Source organism: Athene noctua, chromosome 15 (assembly GCF_965140245.1).
Source record: "Athene noctua chromosome 15, bAthNoc1.hap1.1, whole genome shotgun sequence".
NCBI lineage: Eukaryota > Metazoa > Chordata > Aves > Strigiformes > Strigidae > Athene > Athene noctua.
The window spans coordinates 4330572-4353271 of NC_134051.1; the positions used below are offsets into that span (position 1 = coordinate 4330572).

General features: G+C 49.6%; 1 protein-coding gene across 1 annotated transcript in view; it reads left to right on the top strand.

Moving 5' to 3' along the window:
- PKD1 (polycystin 1, transient receptor potential channel interacting) overlaps positions 1-22700 on the top strand; it is a 94746-nt gene that overhangs the window by 24094 nt on the left and 47952 nt on the right. The window contains exons 2-6 of the mRNA XM_074919759.1: positions 16286-16357; positions 17359-17430; positions 18824-18993; positions 20965-21633; positions 21932-22115. Of these exons, the coding sequence (XP_074775860.1) occupies positions 16286-16357; positions 17359-17430; positions 18824-18993; positions 20965-21633; positions 21932-22115 (1167 nt within the window). The remainder of the gene's footprint in view (positions 1-16285; positions 16358-17358; positions 17431-18823; positions 18994-20964; positions 21634-21931; positions 22116-22700) is intronic.

Here is a 22700-nt window from a genome sequence, read left to right on the forward strand (position 1 = left end):
AAGCTGCTGTTTAATGAATTCCTTGAGCATTCCTGTTCCAGTAGGGCTTCATGGGCCTGACTTTGACTTATGGTGCCCTTGTGCTAGAGGGATGTTTACAGTGAAACAGTAGGTTGGAAGCTTTTCTCCCTGGGAACCGTGGAAATACTGTTATCTCAAGCTTCAGAAGGAACTTTGATGCACAGAGACCACCTGAGGCTCAGGCCCACCTGCCACCAGAGCACATCTGCCTCTGGTTGGTCTGCACACCTCCATTTGGTTTAAATCAGGTTTGCTTTTTTCCCCTCTTAAATAGAGGAAACTTCTAGGATTGATTCTGAATCTCTGTTACAGCCCAGGAGACCAGAATGTTGACTACACATTTAGGCAGTTTCTCTGAAAGTGTGTTATTTAGCTGATAGACACAGCAACTCCTGCAGAACTGCTGCCTGAATCCTTTAATGAAACACATATTTAGGCATTTAAAACAACAGTCCCACACTGTTTCTGTATTTGATAAAATGTATTTGAAGAAGAAAGTCCATTTGGGGGGAAAATATCTGTTGTCTGGATGTGTGTCTGTGTATGTATATATGTCTGTCTATCTATCTAATTTCAAACCCAGAATGTTGTAACGCCCAGGGATCCAGGGAGCGTGGAAGTGAGCCAGGAGAGGAGAGATATGCTTTAGGAACTCGCACAGATGATGTTTGTTGGTGGATACTTCACCAGCAGTCAGAAGTAGAAGAGATGCTGCAGACCTAAAACTTTGGCCCTGATGTTGCACACCCAGCCTGAAACAGGGAGGCGATGAGGGCTTGAGGAGCTGTCGTCTGCAGACCCACAACCCTTCTGCTGGGCTTGGCATCCGATGGGACCCCCGCCAGCACACAGGTCACAGCAGCCCAGTAGCACCTGGGTCTTTCTCTGGGCCACCTGGAATTGTCCCAGTGCTGGCCCCACAGCTCGTACTGGTCGGACTTTCCTGCACTCACACACCTCTCCACACCTCCCGCTTTCCCATCAACGTTCCCTGAAACAAGTCATCCATTCCCATGTTTCTTTTGCCTTCACAGCTCCCAGTGAACACCGCTCCGGTGAAACCACCCCCCCGTTTGTGCACACTGGGCTGAGCCCTCATCACCTGGAAGGGCTGGATCCCCTGGCACAGCTATTAGGAGAGATGGAGAAGTCCCCATCAGCAAAGTTTCTGGCTATGTTTGTGGTATCTTCAGCCTGATGAATAACAGCACTTTGCCCTTGTTACTGCTGAGAGAATATCCCTTCCTGAGGACCTGCAGGCTTTTCTCTGGTTGCTGTAGCACAGGACTTGTTTCCCTTACATACTCATTTCACTTCTTTTCTTGCTGCTGGTGCAGGCTGCCAAACGTTTTGTTTCTTCCTCCCCCGTAGATGTGTCTGCATCCACTGCTGTTTGTGTTCCCGCTTTCCTTTAGAGGCTTGTTTTGGCTTTTTTTTTTTTGAACGTCAGTTGCATTTTTATCATAGTTGGATCCTGTGAGTTAGAGGTCACTGCGCAGCGTGGGGCGAGGGGAAGGTCGCTGTGCAGATCATGTCCTTGTCCTGTCACCTGCCCTGTGGCCGTCAGGAGCAGAGCAGGTTGGCTGAAGTCTGGTGCCCAAAGTGTTGAACCAGCAGATCTGTAGCTTCCCCTCCTCTTGCAGACCACAGTGGGAAGCAGCCAGGCTCCCTCCGGCTCCTCTGGTGCTCATTTTGCTGTAAAGGGCTGTGGCAAATGCTGCTTTGCATAGGTGACTGAGAAACACCCCTTGTCCTTGCCTCTCCTGGGGTTTTCTTTAATACAAGAAGAAATCTGGTGCTGGAAGAAATGTGGACCCCAGGCCTGGCTGAAATCTCTTGAAAGAGACCTCCAAGAAGGGAGCGCTTGTCCCCAGGGCCAGCATCAGTGAGGCAGGGCAGCGGGTGTTGGGTGCCTCGGTCTCTCCCAGCTCTCGGTGAGGGGAGTGGGACACCGGGCCGGAGAGGAGCCGCGCTCTGGGATGGAGCTGGACGAGCGTTACATAACGCACCGCTCTGCTCCAGAGACACGTTCAAATGATTAATTTGAGGCTCTGGCAGCCGCTTCCCTGTAATAATATTTTAAACATTACTTTTCCACTGGTCCTTGCCAGCGATCGTTATTTTGCGCTGTGGAGGCTGTAAAATTTCACTTCAAGGATGGGTTTCACTCCCGTTACAAAATGTGTCTGGAATGTGCAGATGTTTCCTTCGGGGAATAGCGAGCCAATCCGCTCTAACACATCATCCCCACGGGGAGGACTCAACGTGCTAAGCAGCCCTATTCACAAAATCACAAACAAACACACACACACACAAAGCCCTGTGGCGCTGTACCCAGGCTGGGCATGTTGCTCAAAGCGCGGTTGATGTATAAAGCCCAGTGTCTGTGCTGGAGCTGGAGAAGGTTTTGGTTTGGGTTGCTGCTGGGCTGCAGGGCCACATGCGCTGGTCACAGAGAGGTCCCACTCTGCAGCCCGCGAGAGCTGTGTGTGGTGGTAGCACGGTCAGTTTTTACACAGTGCGACATATTACTCTTTTCTGGAAATGAATTGGAGGAACTATGAAAACTTTGGCTTACTGGGTGCAAAATAACATCCTGCAGGTATCCAAGGGTGTGTGCGCCAAGGACAAAGAAGAGTCGCTGTAGATGCGCCAGAGTTAGAAAGTGGAGAGATGGGATTTAACTGAACAAAAAAAGTTTGCATGGAGTGAGGAGAACACTGAAATATGCATTTTATGGAACAGCCACCGGCAGATGGGAACCCCAGCAACTGGGACTTCACATTAAGGCTGTAACCATCCCTGAGGAGCATTTTATGGTGCTGGTCCTGTTTTTATAGGAGGATCCAGGAAAACTCATTTTTTTTCAGTTGTGTAGTTTTCTCTTTCAGTATCACCTTTACTGCACAGGATGGGAGAACAAAGCTGTTAGAGGTGGCAGGTCCTTAAGAAGGACCCCAGAAAGGCATTGTCTGTCATGCATGCAGGGGTGAGAGCCGGGAGCAGACCGTAAGTGCTCCTGGAGTCGCCCCGCTGTGCCCCACACTGGCTGCTGCCCTCAGCTCTGAGCCTGGTGCCTCCTGCATGGCTGTCCCCATGTCTGTAGGTCAGGCCAGACAGTCTTTTGGGGATGGGGACTCTTATTCCCATGTCTGCAGCTCCAGACGGTATATCCGGACTGTTTTAATCTATGTCCAGCTGTGTTGCTTGAATCCCTGCCTCTAGTGTTAGGAGAGCATCTGGGACCTGTAGTATCTCTAAGGAGAGCCTCATTTAGGTTTTGGTGATGGGGTCTGCCTTGATCCCGACGTGCACCTCTGTTTTAATCCGTATTCAGGACTACCTTATCACCTGCATAAAAACCAAGTGGAGCCTGGAAGAGAAAGAAAGGCAGTTGTGGAAAGTAAATATCCAAGATGCAGTACTGGGAAAGAGGAATGTTGCTAATGATGAGTATGGACTGAGAGCTCAAGCCCATCAAACCCTGATAAGCAAAAGCATGCAAGGAAAGTTCTGTGGCCAGCAAAGTTGAGAAGAAGAAAGAGTTTTTCAAGTATATTGGGAATTAAAGGAACTAAAATATGCTGGTCTGTTAATAGATGGACATGGTCAAATTATCAATGAAAATACAGAAAAGGCAGGACTGTTCAGTAACTATTTCTGTTTTCTATTTGGAAAAAAGCCAGGTGATGTATTTGTATCATATGAGGATGATGAAACACTTTCCACTCCAGCAGTAACTGAAGAGGATGTTAAACAGCTGCTATTAATGTTAGACCTTCTTAAACTAGCAAGTTCAGATATTTTGCATCCAAGAATTTTAAAATATCTGGCTGAAGAGCCCTATGGGCTATTAATGTTCACTTTTAGTGGGTTTTGGGGCACTAGGGAAATTCCCAAGGACCGGATCAAAATGAATATGATGCCAGTGTTATCAAAAGGTAAATAGGATGGTACAAACATTTATTAGCCCACTGTCCTGATTTCCTAGCCCAAGGAGAAACAATGCATGGACATTAGCGAGAAGTTAAAGGGGATAGTATAATTAGTGGCAATCATCATGGAAAGTTCACTTATGGAAAGTAGATCTCATGAACTTTTAAGTAAGTTTACAGATGGAGTAGATGAAGATGATGACGTTGATGTAATACACATATGACTGCTGTAAGGTATTTGACTCAATGTCATATATATTTGTTAGAAATTGGAGTGAAAAAATTCAGCACTACATACATGAAAGGGATTAAATACTGTCTTCAAAATGTAAGAATAAACTGGAGTCATCGTGAAGAACTGTGCTGCAGTGAAATCTCAGAGGCTGAGTGCCTCCACAGTATACTGGTCAACAGACTGGAGGAAAACAAAACCCACCAGTGATACTGTCCTGAGAGTGCCAAAGCACGGAGGAGGAAACTGAGCTCTGCTTTGGTTGGAGAGCTGGTCACAGGAAGAAGCAGTGATGCTGCCGAGTGCAAGGTCGTACGTCTGGGACCAGGGAAGGCAGGCTTGCTGTTTGGGATGGGAGCCTTCTCCTGGAAGGCAAGGACTCGGCCAGGGGACGTGTAGTGGTCAAGTGTGCAACGAAGGATACAGCCACCAAAATTATTAGTGCAACCCAGAGGTGTGTAAGCAGGGAGCTGTGGAGCAGAGGGCTTGTATTTCCTGGAGTCCTCACTCCATGGAGGTAGTGGTGCCCTAAGGAATCCAACCGAAAGCCCGTCTGAAGGAGTGACTCCTGCGAGGCAGCTGGTGTTTGCTGCTCCAGCAAAGGTGGTAGGTGACTGCAGTCTGGGGAATATTTGTGGTTAAAACCAGTGAGCTTAATAGAAGCACCCTCAGTTTAGTGGACAGGCAGAGTAAATCCTTCATCTGGGAACTCAAGCTAGGCAAGTTTCAGACCAGGAATAAGCCTGACTGACTAACCCTGCAACAGCTTGCCATAGCTGGTGGTGGCCCTCCTGTTGTTGGGAGTCTACATGAAGATGGGAATATTCTCTAGAAGGATGGGGAACTGCTTGCTCAGGCTTGATGCAGGGAATGATTGTGAGGGGTCTGATGGCTTGCAGCATGCAATTCGTGGGATAAATGATCACAATAAAAATCTGTGAGTCATTCTTCTTGCTCTTTGTTAGTGTAAGAAGCAGACTGATGAAAAGGAAGGGTTAGTAGCTTTGTGTCCTGTTCCCCCCTTCCCCAAAACTGGGTCATGTATTGGGTAGGTCCCAGGGCTTCAGAACATCTGGAGAGCCTGCCCCTCACCGAGGAGACCATGGAAAGCAGACATAACATCAGGCCTGCAAGGAAAGCACAAACCGGATTGTGCTGCAGCCGTGGTTTGGCCAGGTCTTGGGTCCTGAACATGCTGCACTTTTTTTTTTTTTCTTCAGGCTCCCCTGGTTTGTGGATTTTCTGTCGCAGGCAGTGGGCTGAGAACTCTGTGGTTGTGCTCAGCATCATTGTTTTCACAGAGCAGCACCATTTACTTTGTGCTATTTTTAAACATATCGAGTGCTAATGTGACTGCCCCAAATCCCAGAGTTTTCTCTCTGGAGAAGAAAATGAGTAAGGGGCTCAGCATCTCTCCAGCACAGACTGTGATGCAAAACAGTGCTGAATGCTCTTCTCCGTCGCTAAAATCATACTGCCAGGCCTGGATCCGGTTGAGTCTTCCTGGTCCTTACTTGTCCTTTTCCCTGCCTTAGCTAATTTTAGTTAGCATCCCATGCTTTGAGCTTAAGGGTGTTGGTGTGAGCCTGGAACAGGGAATCTCTTAAATGAAATGTTGTTGGTAAAACATACTGGAGATGAAAATCAATTGACAGGGCTAAAATACACACAAAAATGTTTTTCTTAAGTAACCACCCAGGAACTTGGAAAACTTGCTCGTGTGTTAAGAGATTGTTGTTAGCTAAAGGTCAAACAAATTCATACTGTCAGCTACAAAAGGGAAAACATTTGAGGGAGCGTTATCGCCCGTGGGAAGTGACTGTCAAGATCTGGCTACGGGGCCAGTGTTACCGGGGTGGGTGGAAAGTTGGGTCTGTGTCGGCACTGAGACTGGTGCCGACGGGTCTGTGCCGGAGCCTGCGGAGCCAGGCTGGTGGCACCCATCCCCTCTGCTCCCTGTGTCCCACAGGAGGTACGGGTTGGGGGATTTTGGAGCAGGACCTGGGGGGCTGGAGCTCAAACTCTGCAAATGACCAAGGAAGAAGTGGCTGCAAAATCTTTCTGTTTGGTCCACTCGCCTTTGTGCTGCTCTGACAGCCGAGGGTCCAAAGCGGGGAGCACGCCGTGCTCAGCCTGGGCCATGTCCACACCCGGACAGAGGGACACGATGACGCTGTCCCTCAGCCGCCTTGAGGCCTTTGGCTGTGAGCCTTTCCCTGTCTGCTCTAACACTGGTTTGGACCCAGTGTGCCCTCTTCGTGTCGGCTTTACCTGCCACACATGGGTGGCTTTGGCTGGTAAGTGACATTACTCCTAAATCCTCAGTTCTTCGTGAACCCCCATAAAGGCTGTGTTTTGCTGCCTTGTGGCTTTGGTTTTCTCTTGTTTGTGTCCTGCCGGTGCCGTGCGGCGCCTGACACTGTTCTCCCAGTGTGAGAAATGAGAGAAGTGTTTCCCAACTGTTTGAAGAAATTACTTTTGATCTGACACTGCCTTATCAGCCTCACTCTCTCTCATCTGGCTTGCACTCTGAGGTCAACCAGGAAGCGGCATTCAGTTTTTTACAGATCTCCTCATGGCATTTCAGACCATCGGGTGGGCCGTGGTTCACAACTCTCGTGCTGTATTGATGCCCAAGTTGTTCCACTGCTCCTTTTGGGATACAAAACACAGATGTCCCAGAAGGTTTCCAAGGAACAGGCTATACAAATATGTTTTTCATACTGTGTCAGTGTTTGCAAACTGGACGTGTGCTTTGGAGAAGACTTTCCTGGAGTTCTTTGCATCTCTTGGCTCCAGCTTCTATGTCAGCTCAGTGACGTATCGCTGCTATCGCTTCAACAGCATCCAGAGCCTCCTGCATCCTGTGAGCCTTGCCTGTGGCTCTCGTTTGTTGTGCAGAATTTACGGTGGTGGGGAAAAGTAGCCTTGTGTTTGTATTATTTCTGACAGAGAAATAATATCCCTAGAGGATAGCTGCCCAAGCAAAGGCCTCACATTAAAATAAAAACAAATAGAGTAATAATAAAACAAGACCTGAAGATTATCTTCACCCTGTTCCAGTGGTGAATTAGTATCAACAATACCTAAACATTCATTGAAAACTCTTTGCTTTCTGTGAGGACGATTAAGCACGTAGCAGCTCAGCTGTGTAGTTCCTAAATTATAGCCTACAGAGGACCCACTGTTCATGGTAAAACCAAATATCACTGGGCTCTGAACATGTTGACTTGGAAACACTCTGGATTTTCATGAGACCAGTGCTAGGCATTGACAGAGCTGTGTGTTGGCATGCAGTGCCATGGGATGTGGGGGCTCTGTGGATAGATGATTTTTTGGGGAAGAAGTGGGTATCTGTGTGGAGAGTGGTTGGATTTGGGCTGCAGGCATCTAATACGGTCTGCTTGACCTCTGCCATGTGCTCTAGGAAGATACTTGGTTTTATCACAACTTTGGTTTCTTTGCAAACTTTCCATGAACCTAGTGTATATTTGCAGGACTGACATTTAGCTGGATGAAACTGCAGACAGCTTGTTTACATGCGGCACTAATTATGGACATTAACTTTATTTAAATATTTGGTTGCTGCTTTCCCAAGCTGAAGGTCTTCCCTGTTCTCAGCTTTTAGCATGGTGGTGCAGAGGCAGAGCAGGGCTGGGTCATTTCAAGCTTTATTTTATGCCACATTAAGTCACCTCTTGGCAGTGGAGGGGAGGACTGTGTCCAATGCCAGGTCCAGTCAGTGCCGGCTCCTGGTCGCTCAGGTGGCTCGGGAGGTGGGACCTGGCATGAAAAGCCTTTCTCATAATGGTGGCCGTCCCTGTAGCCAGCTACTATCTCACTGAAGCGCCTTGCAGAAGCTCTTGCTGACCTCCACAAGCACAGGAGGCCGCTGGTGACTTCCCAGTGCCCCTGTTTGCCTTTGGCTCCATTGTTTCGGTGTTGGGAATGAGGAGATGAAGTCAGTTGCAGTCTAAGAATAACTTGTAAAATGAGCCGTCCTGCGGGTCCCTGTGCAGACAGCAGCGCTCTGGTTCCTGGGAGCCTCTTGTATGAAAAAGCCCCCACCCAGCCCTCCTGGCCGGGGAGGAGAGGGACGGACCGCGTGATGCCATTGCCTATGAGCCGACCCTGCCAGAACATGACGTCGCTCCATGAGGTAACACGTCCCCTTTGTTCGAGTGGCTTCGTCCCTGGTCTGACTTTATAACCATATTTGGGAAAGTCTGTGGAAAGCTGCTGCTACGGGGATCTGAGGAGCCACTCTTTAAGTCTCAGCTGCGCTACAGACAGCTCCCACCTGGAGGGTGGGGATGCTCTGGCCATGGTTGGGATGCTGTGTCCACGGTGGAGATGCCATAGCTGTGGTTGGGATGCTATGGCCACTGTGGAGATGCCCTGGCCACAGTGAGGATGCCCTGGCCATGGCAGTGGCTGGGTAGGGACTGCTGTCACCTGGGGTGTCCTGAGCTCTCATCCCAGTCTCGTGCAGGGCTCAGTCTTTCTCTTTCCCACACTGCTTGAAGCACATGGCTCTCGCAGGCCCTCCTCTTCCGCCACAGGCAGGGACACAGACACCCAGTGCCCAGCCTCAGCTTCGAGCTCATCTGCTCCATGACAGCCAAGAGAGTGGTTTTACACCTCTCTGCAGGTAGCCACATCAGAGGGATCCTGAAGAACCTGTGGCCCCAACCCAGCAAGACAAGTAGGATTTACTCCTACAAATTGAGGGTGACATTGTGCTGGTGCACTGGGGGAGGCGTGCAGCAGGACGAGGCAAGGCAGCGGGGTGGGGAAGGAGCTTTGCTTCACTCCCGTTGCTCAGAGGGCAGCCCGTGGTGATGGGGAGGCCTGCTCCTGGTCCTGCAGTGAGTCTGCAGCAGAGCTGGGAGTTGCATCTGGGTCTGCTTCGTGTCAAACCCAACTGTCTCCGGGCACAGCTGCCTTGCAAGGACATATGTGTGAGTGTTTTGCAGTTCTCCCAGCAAAGCACAAAGTGTACAGAACATTGCAAAAATGCTTGTATCCTTGCCTTAGATTTTCTTTATCAACAATTACGATTTTGCTGTGGGAAGAAAAACATTTAGTTTTTAGATGAATATTTGTGAAAAAGTATTTTGAGGCAAATTCCTTAGAGAGAGCTAAGACTTGGGCCAGCGTTTGAAACTCATAAATTCAAAATGAACAAATAAATTGTCATCGTGCTGCGACAGCCTCGGGGAGACAGAGGGTGCTCGTCGCTGTCTGCCAGCGCCAGTGTGCTGCTCTCTGCTCGGGACTCGCGCTCAGCCACTGCCGGTGTCTCCTGCTGAGCCTTTTCCTGGGCAGCCCTGCGTCTCCTGCGCTTGCTGTTCTTTGGAAGCTGATCTCTGCGGTGGAGTCGCTGGGCACAGGGATGAAATGCAGGCTCCTCTGGGGTGGGATGTGACCCTCTGCTACGTGGCTCTGGAAAAGAAAGGTCTGAAACCCACTAGCGAAAGGCTGCTGGTTGCCTTGGGCCGCAGCTCTCGGAGGTGATGTGCGGAGGAGCTGGAACCCCTTTGCCTTAGAAAATCCCTGCTTCAGTGTGCTTGAAACCAGTAGCTGGTGATGAAGATCTCCATCTGCTGTTGCCCTCCTGTCTGTGCTGGAAGGCTGAGAGCTGCTGAGGTGGTTCCCCCCTCCTGCCAGCCAGTGTGTCGCTGCACCTAGTGCAGGATGACAGCATTGCTCCCCACACCCAGCACACAGAACATCTCTGTTTCTTCAGATTTCTGTAGCCACTGTGACAAGAATCTCTATTCCCCTTCGGCACACAAGTTACGTCTACTGTGCTTCCTAAGAGAGGTGCAAGCCAAAAGAAGAAAAAAAGGAATCAGATCACCTGATCAGAAAACCCCATAATTTTTCCTGGCTCAAGCATGCAACAACACATAGGGTTTTTCCTCTTTTCTGGAAAGTCTATTATGTATGTCAGGCAGTATCAGCACAGCACTGCTGCATGGGGCACCCTCCTGCCTTTTATTCCTGGAGACTAGAAAAGTGTTTGCCGTGGTAACATGTAAGACAGCATTTGGGCTGTGCTGGTGATCTCTTGGGCAGTTTGCTGCCCTGTCCAGCTGGTGGAGGGCTCTGGAAGCTGTGGGCTTTGTTGTGTCTCCCAAACCATCTCTCATGTCCCTCTGTCATTTGTCCTCTCTGGTTGCAAGGTGTGGGATGGTGCAGGCTGGCTTTTGTTCAGAGGGAGAAATGGGAGTGTTTTCTGTGCCTTGGTTTGCTGTTCACTTTGGTCGTTGCCTTTGCACCCTGGTTGCTGCAGACCTGCCAGGGACTGAGCACTTTCGTATTCTGAAGGTGAAATTTGGTGGATGTTTTGGCAATGTGGAGCTGAGGTCAGAAAGGGGGAACTGTTTCCACTGGATGATGTGCTTGGGAAAGAGGACTGAGGCAATCTGGGAAAGGCTCTGGAGTCAGGAGTGGGACAGGAAACATAAATATGAACAATTATTCAGTGTTCACCATGCAGAAAACTAGGCAGTATCCAATGAAATGATGCCTCTAGCAGATTTCAACAAACCAGAGAAAGTACTTTTTTTAAGGCATGTGAGTTATGGAGCTTGTTGCTGTAGGTTCTGGTGGAGCCCAGGCAGGCTTAGGAAGGGGAAGACGGCATCATGGAAGATTGGTTTGTTGGTGGCTGTTAAATACAACAGTCCAGTGTGGTCTCTGGCTCTGGACATCCTCTGTTGCTGGCTGCCAAGAGCCAGGAGGTGTGTTGGGCAAGGATTGCTCATGCATCTCCCTGAACACCTAGTACTGACCGCTGCTGGGGTTGGGATCTGGGGCAGGATGGACCCTTGATTCCAGGGGCAGAGCTATTCTGACATCTCTGCAACCACTCCTGCTTTTAAAACACAGTGTCTGGGCCAAAATGGGGCCCAGCCCTGTCTCCAGGACTCACTTGGGTCACACAATCATCATGCGAACTCTGTTTCAGTGGGTTCTGTTCTGGATCAGGGAAGACTGCCTGGTTGAGGAAGGCTAGTGGGGAGAGCCCAGCCTGGCTAATCCACAGGGAGAAAGTGCTTTTTCTGAAAGGACAGGGTCTCTCTGTTGCAGATACTGACCCTGGGTGTTCTGTCAGGCCAGCTCAGCTCAGGAAGATGGGCTGGGAGATAGAAGAGCCTCTCTCTTGCCTGCAAATTGCACCCGGCAGCTGCTTCATCCCTCCTTTGCTGTTGCAGGCCCCTTAGTGGCCACTGTACGGGCTCCTGTGCAGAATCTGGATGAAAATATGACTACCCAAGCTGCTGCCTTTCCCTAGTACCTCTGAAACTTCACTGACCCACAATAATCTTAACTTTTATCATGTCTCACAGACCTGGAGCTTCTTTTATACTGAACCGCTGTGACTCTCCCCCAGCCTGCACACAGGCTCCTCTCCACACAGATGCTGCTCTCTGTCTGTGGATGCTTTTCCCATTACTGTTCTGGCTGGGCTCCACGCACCAAAAGGGCTGGGGAAGGCACAAGCCAGTGCTGCCCCCCCTTCCCTTCCCTCCCTTTTTTGTGAAATGAAGGCAGAGCGGGCCCACAAATGACATAATGAGAGCATGACATCAGGCTTGGCAGGCAGAGGCGTGCTATACTCTGCTCAACATTATATGTTCTGTGGAATTAAGAAAAAAACAGCAGTGTACCAAAAAAAGCCTGTCCACCACAGCGCTGCAGAAATAAAGCCCCTGGCTGCCCCCGGCTCGCAGCTGAGGGGCTGTGGAGCCTGTCTGAGCATCATGCAGGGACAAAGCTGGTGGCACCAAGCCCTGCTGCCTTCCAGCAGCAGGTCTCTGAGGTGCTTTTTATCCCCAGAAGCTACCCGGTCCCATCTGCAGGAGATCTTGCTGGTGGCATTTGGGACTGGCCCATCCTCACGCTCTCTGCGGGAGGTGACTGTTGTCCCTGCGGTACATGCAGCTCTGGAGAGGTTCCCAGCACCCAGCATCACACAGGGAGTTGGTAGCAGAGCTGGGATGGAGCCAAAGGCTCCCAAGGCTCAGGTTGACACCCTCATTCCCTTATCTGAAAGCTTCACCTTCCCCACATGACCAACTCCACTTCTAGAGGAAGTTTTTTGAAATCTTCCTTTGCAAGGTAGGTAAGTTAAATGTCCCTGTGTTTGCTGGGGTGTGGAGAGAGCTGCAAGGGAGATCTTTTACACGGTTCTTGTTTTGTACTGTAGTTGTTGATGGGTTTTGGTGAAGTTCTGCAGAGGAGTGGGCCGGCCCTCCCAGCCTCTGGCGTGGCACTGCTCCATTTTACAGGTGTGTGGAAACTGAGGCAGGATCGCAAAGTTGTGACTTGCCCATAGCTGCCCTCTTTCAGGCAGCACAGTGTGTTCTCGATATCCCTTGTGGCGCAAATAAACGTAAGTTTTTCTTTCTTCTCCTGGAGAGGGTGGCAGTCTGCGTGCACGGTGCATTTCAATGGAGAGCCTTGTTTTCTGCTGGCTTCAGCTCTGCTTTGAACCTGCTCCGAATTTCCTCCAGCCTGGCAGTGGGCTGGGAAAATACAGTCGTGGCAGTTTGTGGCACTGAGAGGCTGAGCTCTGTCCCACAGCCTTTGCACTGGATTTTATTGCTCAGTATTTCCTGATTTATTTTATTTTTTTCTGCAACCTAGCTTGGTTCACAGCCATCTTTCCCATGCCAGGAAGGCATAATACGATTTTCCATACAAGTTGGAGAGGGACCAGTGGGAGAAGGCAAGCAGGCAGCTGGGAGCCCAGCTCACTGACTCGCGGCTGGAGGTGCCAGGCGTTGGCATCCGCCACCGTTCCTCGCTCCTCCAAGCTGTCCTGTCAACAGGAGCTCTGCTTCTCTTGCAGGCTCTGCACCAGGGAGGTCTGGGGAGGTTGAAAGCTGGGAGGTTTTATACCAGTTCCTCATCAGATCATGAAGCAAGAGTAGAAAATAGCAAGGGAATTGGGCTCGGGTTTGTGGGTACCAGTGGGTTGCCATCTAGTGCCTGGTCTGGATGGAGTTCAGCAGGTGCTGGATGGGAGCTCAGGCTGTGGAAGACAAGAGGGTGGGAGCCAAGGTCTTGGGATCCCTTGGAGAACATGTGGGTTGTAGTTAAGTGGCAAAGTGCTTGAGTTAATTACATCCTCCAAGGGTTCAGAGCATCTCGCAGCCTCGCCTGGGAACAGCCCCAGATTTCTCCTTTGAAACTCACTGGTGAAGCTTCTCTGCGTGCTGGGCCACGGGTCCACGTTGGCTTTGGGTGACAGTAGTGGGTGCCAGGTAGATGGGTGAACTCAGATGATAATACCTCAAGCATCCACTCGGTGATGGTGTGTGCAGAGTGACAGTCACGTTGTGCTGTCAGGAGAAGAGGAAGAAGGCACAGGAGCCCTGCCCAACCCTTCCACCGTGATGCCGTGGAGGCTCACTGGGGCACAACAGTGCTGATACCCCAGGACATGCATCGAGTGGCTCGACACCCTCACGAGCTGTCCTGGCTGTACAAAACAGCCCAGTCCCTTGAGCAAATCGGAGGATTGAGGGGTTGTCAGTAGTTTATGGGGGGAAAGTTCTTCCTGACCCTTCCTGAACAAAATTTGATGGCTGCAGCCACGGCACCAGGGTGCTGCACCCCTTGAGTCCCTGATGGATCCCTCCAGGAGCTGAGCGGAGCGTGCAGCTCAGTAGGCAGTGACATCTAGTGTCAGTCCAACACACTGTGGAAAAGCAGCACTGAGCGGAGAGTTACTGCCTGGATTTGCATTTTACCTGTTTGCTGAGGCTGGTGGGAGCAGCTCTGCCCCTGAGCATCTTCCTGGAGGTCACAGTCATCCCTAGTCCTGCTCTTGGGTGGGGATGAAGCTGACTGACCCCTGGGAGTCGAGGATTTGGGGTCTTGGCCTTCGCTTTGTCTGAAGTTTCAAAGCTTTCTCTGAGATGAAATAATGATAAGGGATGTTTGTAAAGGCCTGGGGGAGGCTCAGGACTAACCACCTCCTCCATGCCTGGCACTGTGGCAGCGGGACAGGAACGAGCAGACCTGCACTGCTGGAGTCTTTGCTGCCTACTTGGGCAGCGGCGAGATGGCAGAGAGCTGCAGAGGAGGCGGCTGGGCTTGGGGCCATGTGTCCCAGTACCCTGCCTGGCTCAGGTGCCCCCTTGCCCGATTGTGCCATCCGTGATGGTGAGAGGTTCACCCTGTCTTTCACACTCTCTCCTTGCAGCCAAGCAACCCTTTTGAAGAGGCTTTTTGAAATGGCAAAGCCCGGATTTTGTAGCAGCAGACTGGTTTGTTTTGGAGGTCTCTGTTGTCTGGGCAAGGAGCAGGGAGGCACTGAAGCTGAAACATCATTCCCTTCCATCCTTGGCTTGAGGTGCTGCCTAAAAACTAAATAGATTATTTTCAGGTATTTCAAAGCAGAAGAGAAAGAGTTGTACTGGTCTCCCTGAATGGTAGATGGTTGGTGGTCTGGTTCTTTACAGAACTGGCCAAGTAATGCAGGAAGGTGCAGAGGCAGAGTAAAATGCGTTTACAGAAAATGCTGAAGTAAAAGTGGAGCAGGAGCCTCCCTGAGAAAGGATCTAGCCTGGCTGGGAGCCGTTGGGATTCCAGTCCAAGCTGTCTTGTGGGTTTGTCTTGCGAGTGGGAGCTGGAAACAGGTTTGGCGGTGACTTTTGTGTCCCCTGTGCAGAATGTGACTCCCGTGTGGTCTGTGTCACTGCAGGAAAGGATGCTCTGTATTTTTGGCCTGTTGTCTGAGTTACCCTGAGACAAAAGGGCACTGGCTTGCTTGGATATTTTTGATAGCATCCTTTTTTTTGAGTGTATTGGTTGAACTTTTGTTTTGTACATTTCTTGGACTTCTTTATTGGTGTTGCTGGTGAACTCTTCTGAATCCACTGTCGGCTTGGCACAGAACTCCCAGACAGCAAAATCAGGGAAAATAAACCTTTTAAAGAGACATCCATCCCTGTTACTTATCCCCAGAGTTTCCTGGAATCATACGTAATTTTCCTGCCAGTTTGGCAGAATTCTTTTCATTTGAATAAATTAAGTTTAAATGTCAGATCAAACCAAGAATGATTAGGGGATAAAAAGAAGAGGTGAGACAGCAAGGAGAAATTATGGGAGATGCTTGTAGAAAAAAGGTGAGAAAGGAGGAGGGTGGGAGAAGGTCTCTGTTGACATGGGACGGTGCGGCTGGTGAATCCAGTCCTGTCCACCGCCCTGGGGCTCTTAAATCCTTGAAGGATAATAACCATTGCATGGGCTCGGAATAAGTATTTTGGTGCTAAAAGAAGGTTTTGGCCAAAGGAGATTATCTGAAACCAAAGAGTGAAGTTTATTGAGAATAAGTGGAGATGGATCAGCGAAACTTTCAATTCTTAGCTGAGTGACATTTTAAAATTGGAAAAGAGGACGTGGGGTGAAAATTGAGAGCTGGACTGGAGGACAGAAACAATTTTGCTTTGGATGAGTTGAAGGCTATTGGTGTTACAGGGAGCAATTAGAAATTTTCTAAAACAATGTTCCTTTTATAAGGACAATCTAACCTGATTTTAAACGGAAAATATTCTTTGTTACCTCTTCTTTCATTTTAAGCTTTTCCAAAGAGAGACAAAATTATCTTTAAAATATAAAAGTTGAACACATCAACTGTGTAATTAATGATCAGTTCTTTGGCACTAGAAATGAACTTGGAAGTTCCTCATAAATTTTTCTCTAAGTTAATTGCTACTTTAGTCTAAATTATTTCTTAATTACTTCTTTGAACGTACATTAGCCTTGAATATTTTTTAAAAGGATACATCAAATTTAGTAATAACATTTGTCATATCTGTAATTACTTTAGATCTGCTGCAGAATGGTATGTGTGTAATGATAGTCCTAGTCTGTATCTACACATTATATAAAGCTTTGAGTGGCAAATGCTTTATAGCTGGGAAAGGTGTTTTCTTTGGCTGGGAGAAATGCTCCACTGTAAAACACCAAAACCTTCCACTCTGGAGCCTGGAGAAAGGCTCTTCTAAGGTCTGGTAATGGTGGAATGAAAAAACGAAGTTGAACGAAAGCTGAAAATTGTGTTTTCTTTCTCTAGGGATCTTTCCAATAACAAGATCAGTGGTTTAGATGTTCAGATGTTCGAAAGCCTGACTTCTCTGGCAAAACTGTAAGTATACAGTGCTCCCTCTAGTCCTCCAGCTCGCTGTGCATGCTTGAGCTGGTACCTAGAACACTTGCTTGTGTGTCCTAAGTTAGCCTTGTTCTTGCTTGACTTCGTCTGTCGACCCCTGATGGATGTGTCCATGGACTCCTTCTCAAGGCCTTTAGCTGCACGGTCCGGGGATTCACTTATTGGCATTCAGGGGCTTGGTCAGGATTTGACCCGCTGTACGGAAAGGAGATCAAGGCAGGAGAATAAGATCTGTCAGAAGATGTGTGTTAGTGCATGGAAAATGATGGTAAAGCTGCGGTGTCCAAACCCCACTTGTCCTCAGAGGGAATTGGGTACTGAATTGGAGGGTCCTCTGAGGAGCCCGGCATGTCCCACTGCTCCCCACAGCTTGAGCTGCCCTGTTTCACTAGAACTGCCCAGACTATGTGAGCCAGGACGGGGAGAGATTTAACCATTAGCAAACTCACTGGTTCAGCTGCCGATAGATGAGTTTCCTCTGTTAACTTGCTGATGGTTCCTAGAGAAGATTAACTGTTTTTTAAAGAAAAATTGGATTGTCAGATCAAAAAAAGGCACCAATCGAGCCAGCACCGAAACCTGCTTTGGTGGTTCCAGTGAGTAGCTGGCAGCCTGGACAGCCTGCCTTCTTTACAGCTCAAAACTCTCCTAAAAGGAGGAGGGACTAAACAGAAGGACTGGGAGCACTGGAACTGGACTTGAGCATGGGAACAGGCTACTTAGAGTGGTTGTGGGGTCTCCATCCTTGGAGATACACAGCAGCAGTCTGGACGTGCTGGGCAATCCACTCTGTGTGATTCTGTAACATGGTGCCTAGCTGGATATTTTCCTGTCATATCTGTGTGACTTTTGAGACTAAAGGTGCTCAGAGGGTAACTCTGTCCCAAGCAGAACTTGGGACAAGTTAATTCTGTATGTTGGCCAGCAAGTTGTTACCATCGTGATGAACTTTCCTTTTCATTTTCTCTCTTTTACAGAGATATAAGCCACAACAAGATTTCTACATTAGAAGATGGAATATTTGATAATTTATTTAATTTAAGTGAAATGTAAGTTCATCCTCTTTGTTTCCCAGTTCTTTATTTAGACCTTTCCTTGAATCAGCTCTTCCCTTCCTGGAGGGGTGGGATGCAGCACTGTCTTGGGGAAGATCTGGGGCATGTACCGAACCAAGCAGCTGCCTTTGGACTCTCTCTGGTTTCTTCCTCAAGCTGTGTCCTGCTCCTGGCTCCTGTTGGTGCCCTTCAAGCCTAACCTCTTCCTAGACTTTCCTTCTGTCTCCCGGATACCTCCAACCTCTGCCACTGCCTTTGTGGCTTCCTTGCTTCTCTCCCACACCAGTTCTGAGGTTCTGGTCTCTGGTTGTGGTCTGGGTCACATTTGCTGTTCCTGTTTGTACGGTCACACCTTGGGACAGGGGCATCTAATGAAAAGGGCACTGACCTGCAACACGGAGACCCTGACTGAGGTGTCTAAGTCACTGGAAGACATTTGAAGATGTTCTCCCTGAGTGATTCAAGTTTTTAGCCCTATAGTGGTTTTTAATTGAAGTAATGAAAAACTGTGCTGTTATGTGAAGTGAGGCGAGGGGAAGCCACACGTTTCCAGGAGAAATGCATGAAGTCACAGCCCAGAATGGCAGTTCTGTATCTGAATGAGCCAAAGGATTAACCCCTTGCAGTCACTCTTGGCAGGCAAGAAGAAAGCTCAGCCACACGTTCTCCCTGAAAACAGGACACAAAGGGCATTTTCAGCTCTGCATTTTTGCTTACAAGTGGCACTGAAAAGACACAAAGGCTCCAGGCTAGACCCAAGTGAGTCTGTCCCTGCTAAGACTGGCTGGAAAAGTGGTGCTTTAAGTCTGAAAATCCTGGGTTCAGCCCCTGCGGCAGCCCAGCCCAGCTGGCGTCAGCTAAACAAACAGCTTTCCATCTCTGTCCTGTTCGCAGCTGAGTGCCAAAGGCTGTAATTTGGATCAAGCTTAGCTGCAATTAAAGTTTCCATCTTTTCATTAAATTGCCACATGGAAAGATTATCATTGACTTTGCATTTCTTTTTTGACAGATCAATTTTATTCTCTTAGCTATTTTTTAATGGAGCTGTAAATAGTCTCCCTTAGCTGGAGAGGCTGCCATTACATCCAATGGCTGTTAGATGGCAGACTATTTTAAATATAAGATTGTGTCTGTAATTTGCTTCTAATTGCTACAATTATTTGTAGAGTTAAAAAAGTACTTGGAGTACTTGCCTAATTCTAGCCTCTAGAAAAATCATGTTAATTATTGCTTGATTCCCTATTCATTAACTCCCCTTGCAGCTCTTGCTGAAGCATTTCAGTGGAGTGGCACAGATGGAAACAGTGAGGGATCTGCACACTGCTGTAATTAACACTTAGCACATGTCAAGTTAATGTCTAACTTTTGTCTGATCTCCCTGTTACAGAAACTTAAGTTGGAATCCATTTGTTTGTGACTGCAAACTTTCCTGGTTGCCCCGTTGGGTAGAAGACAGAAAAGTGAAAGTTATTCAGGCATCAGATACGAGATGCACCCACCCTCCTGAGGTGGCAAACCTTTCCCTCTTTGATGTCTCCTTCATCAATGCTACTTGTGGTAAGGAAACGCTGTGGGCTGTGGCGGGGAGATGTGGAAACCATGGGCCCAAGGGCAGCCGGGGATCACATCTACACCTCTTTAGACCTCAAGTCACCAGTTCTAATATAATTAAGAAAATAATGGTAGGATATGACTGTACTCTGATGCCTTAAGGATTGAGTCAGTCACACCAGGGCTGAGATCAGCAAACTCATTACAGAGCAAGCTTCATGCAGCTGTCAGAACACACTATGACCTCCAGCCCCAGGCTTGTAACAGTCTGACTTTAAGCAATGAAATCACTGGAGTTGAGGGGACCTGCGGACATACTAAGTTGAATCTTTGCATGTGACAGGGCTCCATGTTGGGAGGGTTGAGTGAACACTGCCCCGATCTACAGCCCATCACCTGCTCCAGGTGCATTTTTTTGCGTGCCTTGGATAGCAGAAGTGTGGGATGATGTTCACTTGGAAGGTGGGAGAGGGAGAAGTAAGAAAACTAGTCTTGCCTGGATGCTCAGCTAGCTCCAAGTAAGAGAGAGGGAGGGAGAGCGAGTGCTCCCCCCAACAGGCATCAGGCATCTCCTTTAATGCGTGATGGGAGGATGCAGTGATTGGGCCTGAGGGAAGCAGAGCTGGTGGGAGCCAGCTGAGCCACCTCAGTGCTCCCCAGGGCCAAAACCTGGGTGGTGGATGCTTCTCTTTCCCCAGCCTTGCAGCACCTTGCGGGAATTATCAAAGGGAATAACACCACACTGTTATTCCCCTTGATAATTAGTTGTTCCCCTCTTGAACTACTTCAAGTCAGTGTGGAAACAATAATATGAGGCTGTCTTCCGCGTAGTTCAGTGTAATGGGAGTAGGCTGGGGACAGCCTGCCAGCTACTGACAAGACAGGGAATGAAGAAGTATGACCAGGCTGGTGTTAAAAAGCAAAGTAGTTCCCATGCTGTGGTCTGCCTTGTGGGATTTTTCTTAAGAAAAGTGGCTCAGCGTTTGCAGGAATGCCATGGAGAAAGATGGACAGTTGGATGGATTCGGTGTGGGAAGGTCACATGAGGCTGGAGCTGTTAAGATGTTTGGGGGGAGATGTTGTAGCAACCAGCAGAAACAGAGGAGTGAACGTGGCTGGGTTGCGTGGGCAGAGCTGGAGCAGAGGCCAGGCAGTCCCAGCTGGGCTGTGGCTGTGCACGCGGCAGAGGCCCTGCCTGTGTCTTTGTGGCAGAGAAACATCCCACCCCTTGCAAGCCAGTGAGGGGGAAGTACACTCAAGGGAATGACCTGTTGCTCTGAGAATGGGGCTGTTGTGGCTGCCGTCATCGTACATGCCTGTGTGTCCATGCACACGTGTGTGTGTGCTCCGTGTGGCCAGGCGTGTGTTGTTCCTGTGCATCCTTCCCACGAATGCATATGTGTACATCCTTCCACACCTGCTGGGTACAGGCTGTGTGTGGCACTGCCCTCTTTTCTAGCACCACATTTTGCCTGTGAGTAGGTGGGAAGCTCTGGGCTCTCTCCAAGAAGGAAGGTAACTGTGCTGTCCAACTGTGTTTGGTTATAGACTTGTTCCTGGAAGCCCCAGGCAGATGCAGTGAAATCTGCTGCACCAGACCAAGCCAAGGTACAGCCAAGGGACAACCTTTTGTCTTGGTCTTACTTGGTGACTAGTTGTTTGGGCTCCTCTGAGGGTCAGACAGTGGCTCCATGTCCCATGACACTGTCAGGCTCTCCAAAGACCCATTTTCTTTACTGAATGTTGCTGCTCCATAAATCTGTGTGACTGGCTTGTTATTTCTGTCATCATTAATTAGCATCAAGAGTTTGGAAATAGTTGCTGAGGGATTAAAAACTTCCCAGGCAAGTCTCAAAGAGGAAATGGTTGGAGTAGGAGCTGCCCAGGAGAAGTCCATTCCCAGGGGGATGGGGTGGTGTCTCTTGGAGGGTTTCATCAGTGTCAGTTTGTAAGAGGATCTTCTGTTCTGTCCCCCAGGAGCTCAGTACATAACGTGTCTGACAAGCAACCACACAGAAGGGGATGAATTTGTCGTCCTCTTCACCTCTGTTCACCCTGGGAACCTCACTGAGGAGACCTGCAGTGCCCTCTGTTATGCTGAAGACCAGGAATATGGAGGTTTCAGCGCCCAGGGGCAGTGTTTGTGTGGTACTGCCCATGAAACAAACTCTTCTGCTGGCTGTTTGCCATTTTGCACTGAGCATTGGTCCGGGCAGGCCTGTGGTGGCCCATCACTCGTCCCCTCTCCCTTCCAGGCACAGCTGCCTGTGTCTTTTGCAGGACTTCAGCCCCGGTACAGCCTACACCAGGCCGTGCTCTTCAATGTCAGTATTCCCATTGCTGTCAGCACTTTACTGTGGGAATTTGGGGACCAGACAGAGGTTCTCAACACCACTGGCAATGCAGTTGTCCACATGTATGCCTTACCTGGGCAGTACAATGTCACTGCCACCATCTTCGTGGGCACCAAGGTCTTATATGTGCAGGCAGAAATTGAGGTGGTGGCTTCCCCTCAACAGTTAGAACTGCAGTGTCCTTCCTTGGTCAAGACAAATGAGAGTCTGGACATACGGATCCGCAACAGAGGTGGCACTGGCCTTGCAGTGGTGTATGGTATCACCGCAGAGGCTGGAGAGCTGAGCAGAGGTGAGCAGGGCTGGCTGGGTGGCTGCTGGGCAAGGGAGGGATGACACCAGGTCTTGGGACTTCTCTTTCCATTCCTTCCTAATGAGGAGTAAGGGGTGACTCCTTTGGGTGCTCCTTGCCCCAGGCAGTGCTTTGCAGTATCCTGGGCCAAGAAGACAATTGCACAGAGTGCACTTCAACAGCGAAGGGGATTAATCAGCTTCAAGAAGGACAGGGCATTCCTGGAGCCTTGCTCCCCGGATTGGGTTGGGGTGTGTGGGTCCTACCAAGGATACTTGTCTTCTTCTACCTCATGCAGCAGTTCACCCCCTGTGCCCCCCTGATGGTTTGGTTTTCCTGGGCAATAACCACTGCTATCAGCTGGTGGTGGAGAAGGCTGAGTGGCTGGAGGCCCAGCAGCACTGCCAGGAGCATGGCAACGGAGAGCTGGCTTTTGTGAGCAGCCCTGAGATCCAGAGCTTCTTGGTTGCTCATGTCATCAGGTAAGCGAGGAGGGTAAGGGTTAAGATTTCCAAGGGGCAGGTCTTATGTTCCTGGGGTCACATCTAGGGGCTGGAGGGAGGGTCCTGCAGACAGCAGGAGAGACACAGGTCCAGGCTAGGTATGAAGAGATGGTAGGGATGAGGCTGCTGAACAAAGGGGAGGAATAAAGAGAGCTTGAGCCCTTGCTGAACCTGGCCTTTTTGCTTAAAGGCTGTGGCTGGAAGAAGGGGAATGGGTCAGAAAGGCTGTAAGCCCTATCTGGGAATTGTGGAATCGCGGCTGGTGGGCACCTTGTACCCTACGTTTGTGCGTCTGAAGTGGTGCAGAGAGGTGCAGGGTCAGGAGCAAACGGGGCTGGGCCGAGCAGACCTTCCACCTGGGAGTTCAGCAAAATCTGCAGGCTGGGGTTGGGCAGTGGAGAGGGTCAGGTGCTCGTGCCCAGAGGGTGTTTGGCTGCCAGGCAGGGCCTGAGGGCAACCTTACAACCCACTCCCTCCATCAGCAGAATTACAGCTGGATTGTCCCACACGTGACAGCGGGGCCATGACAGCGGGGCGTTGGGCAGCCGCTCTGACAGAGCCCAG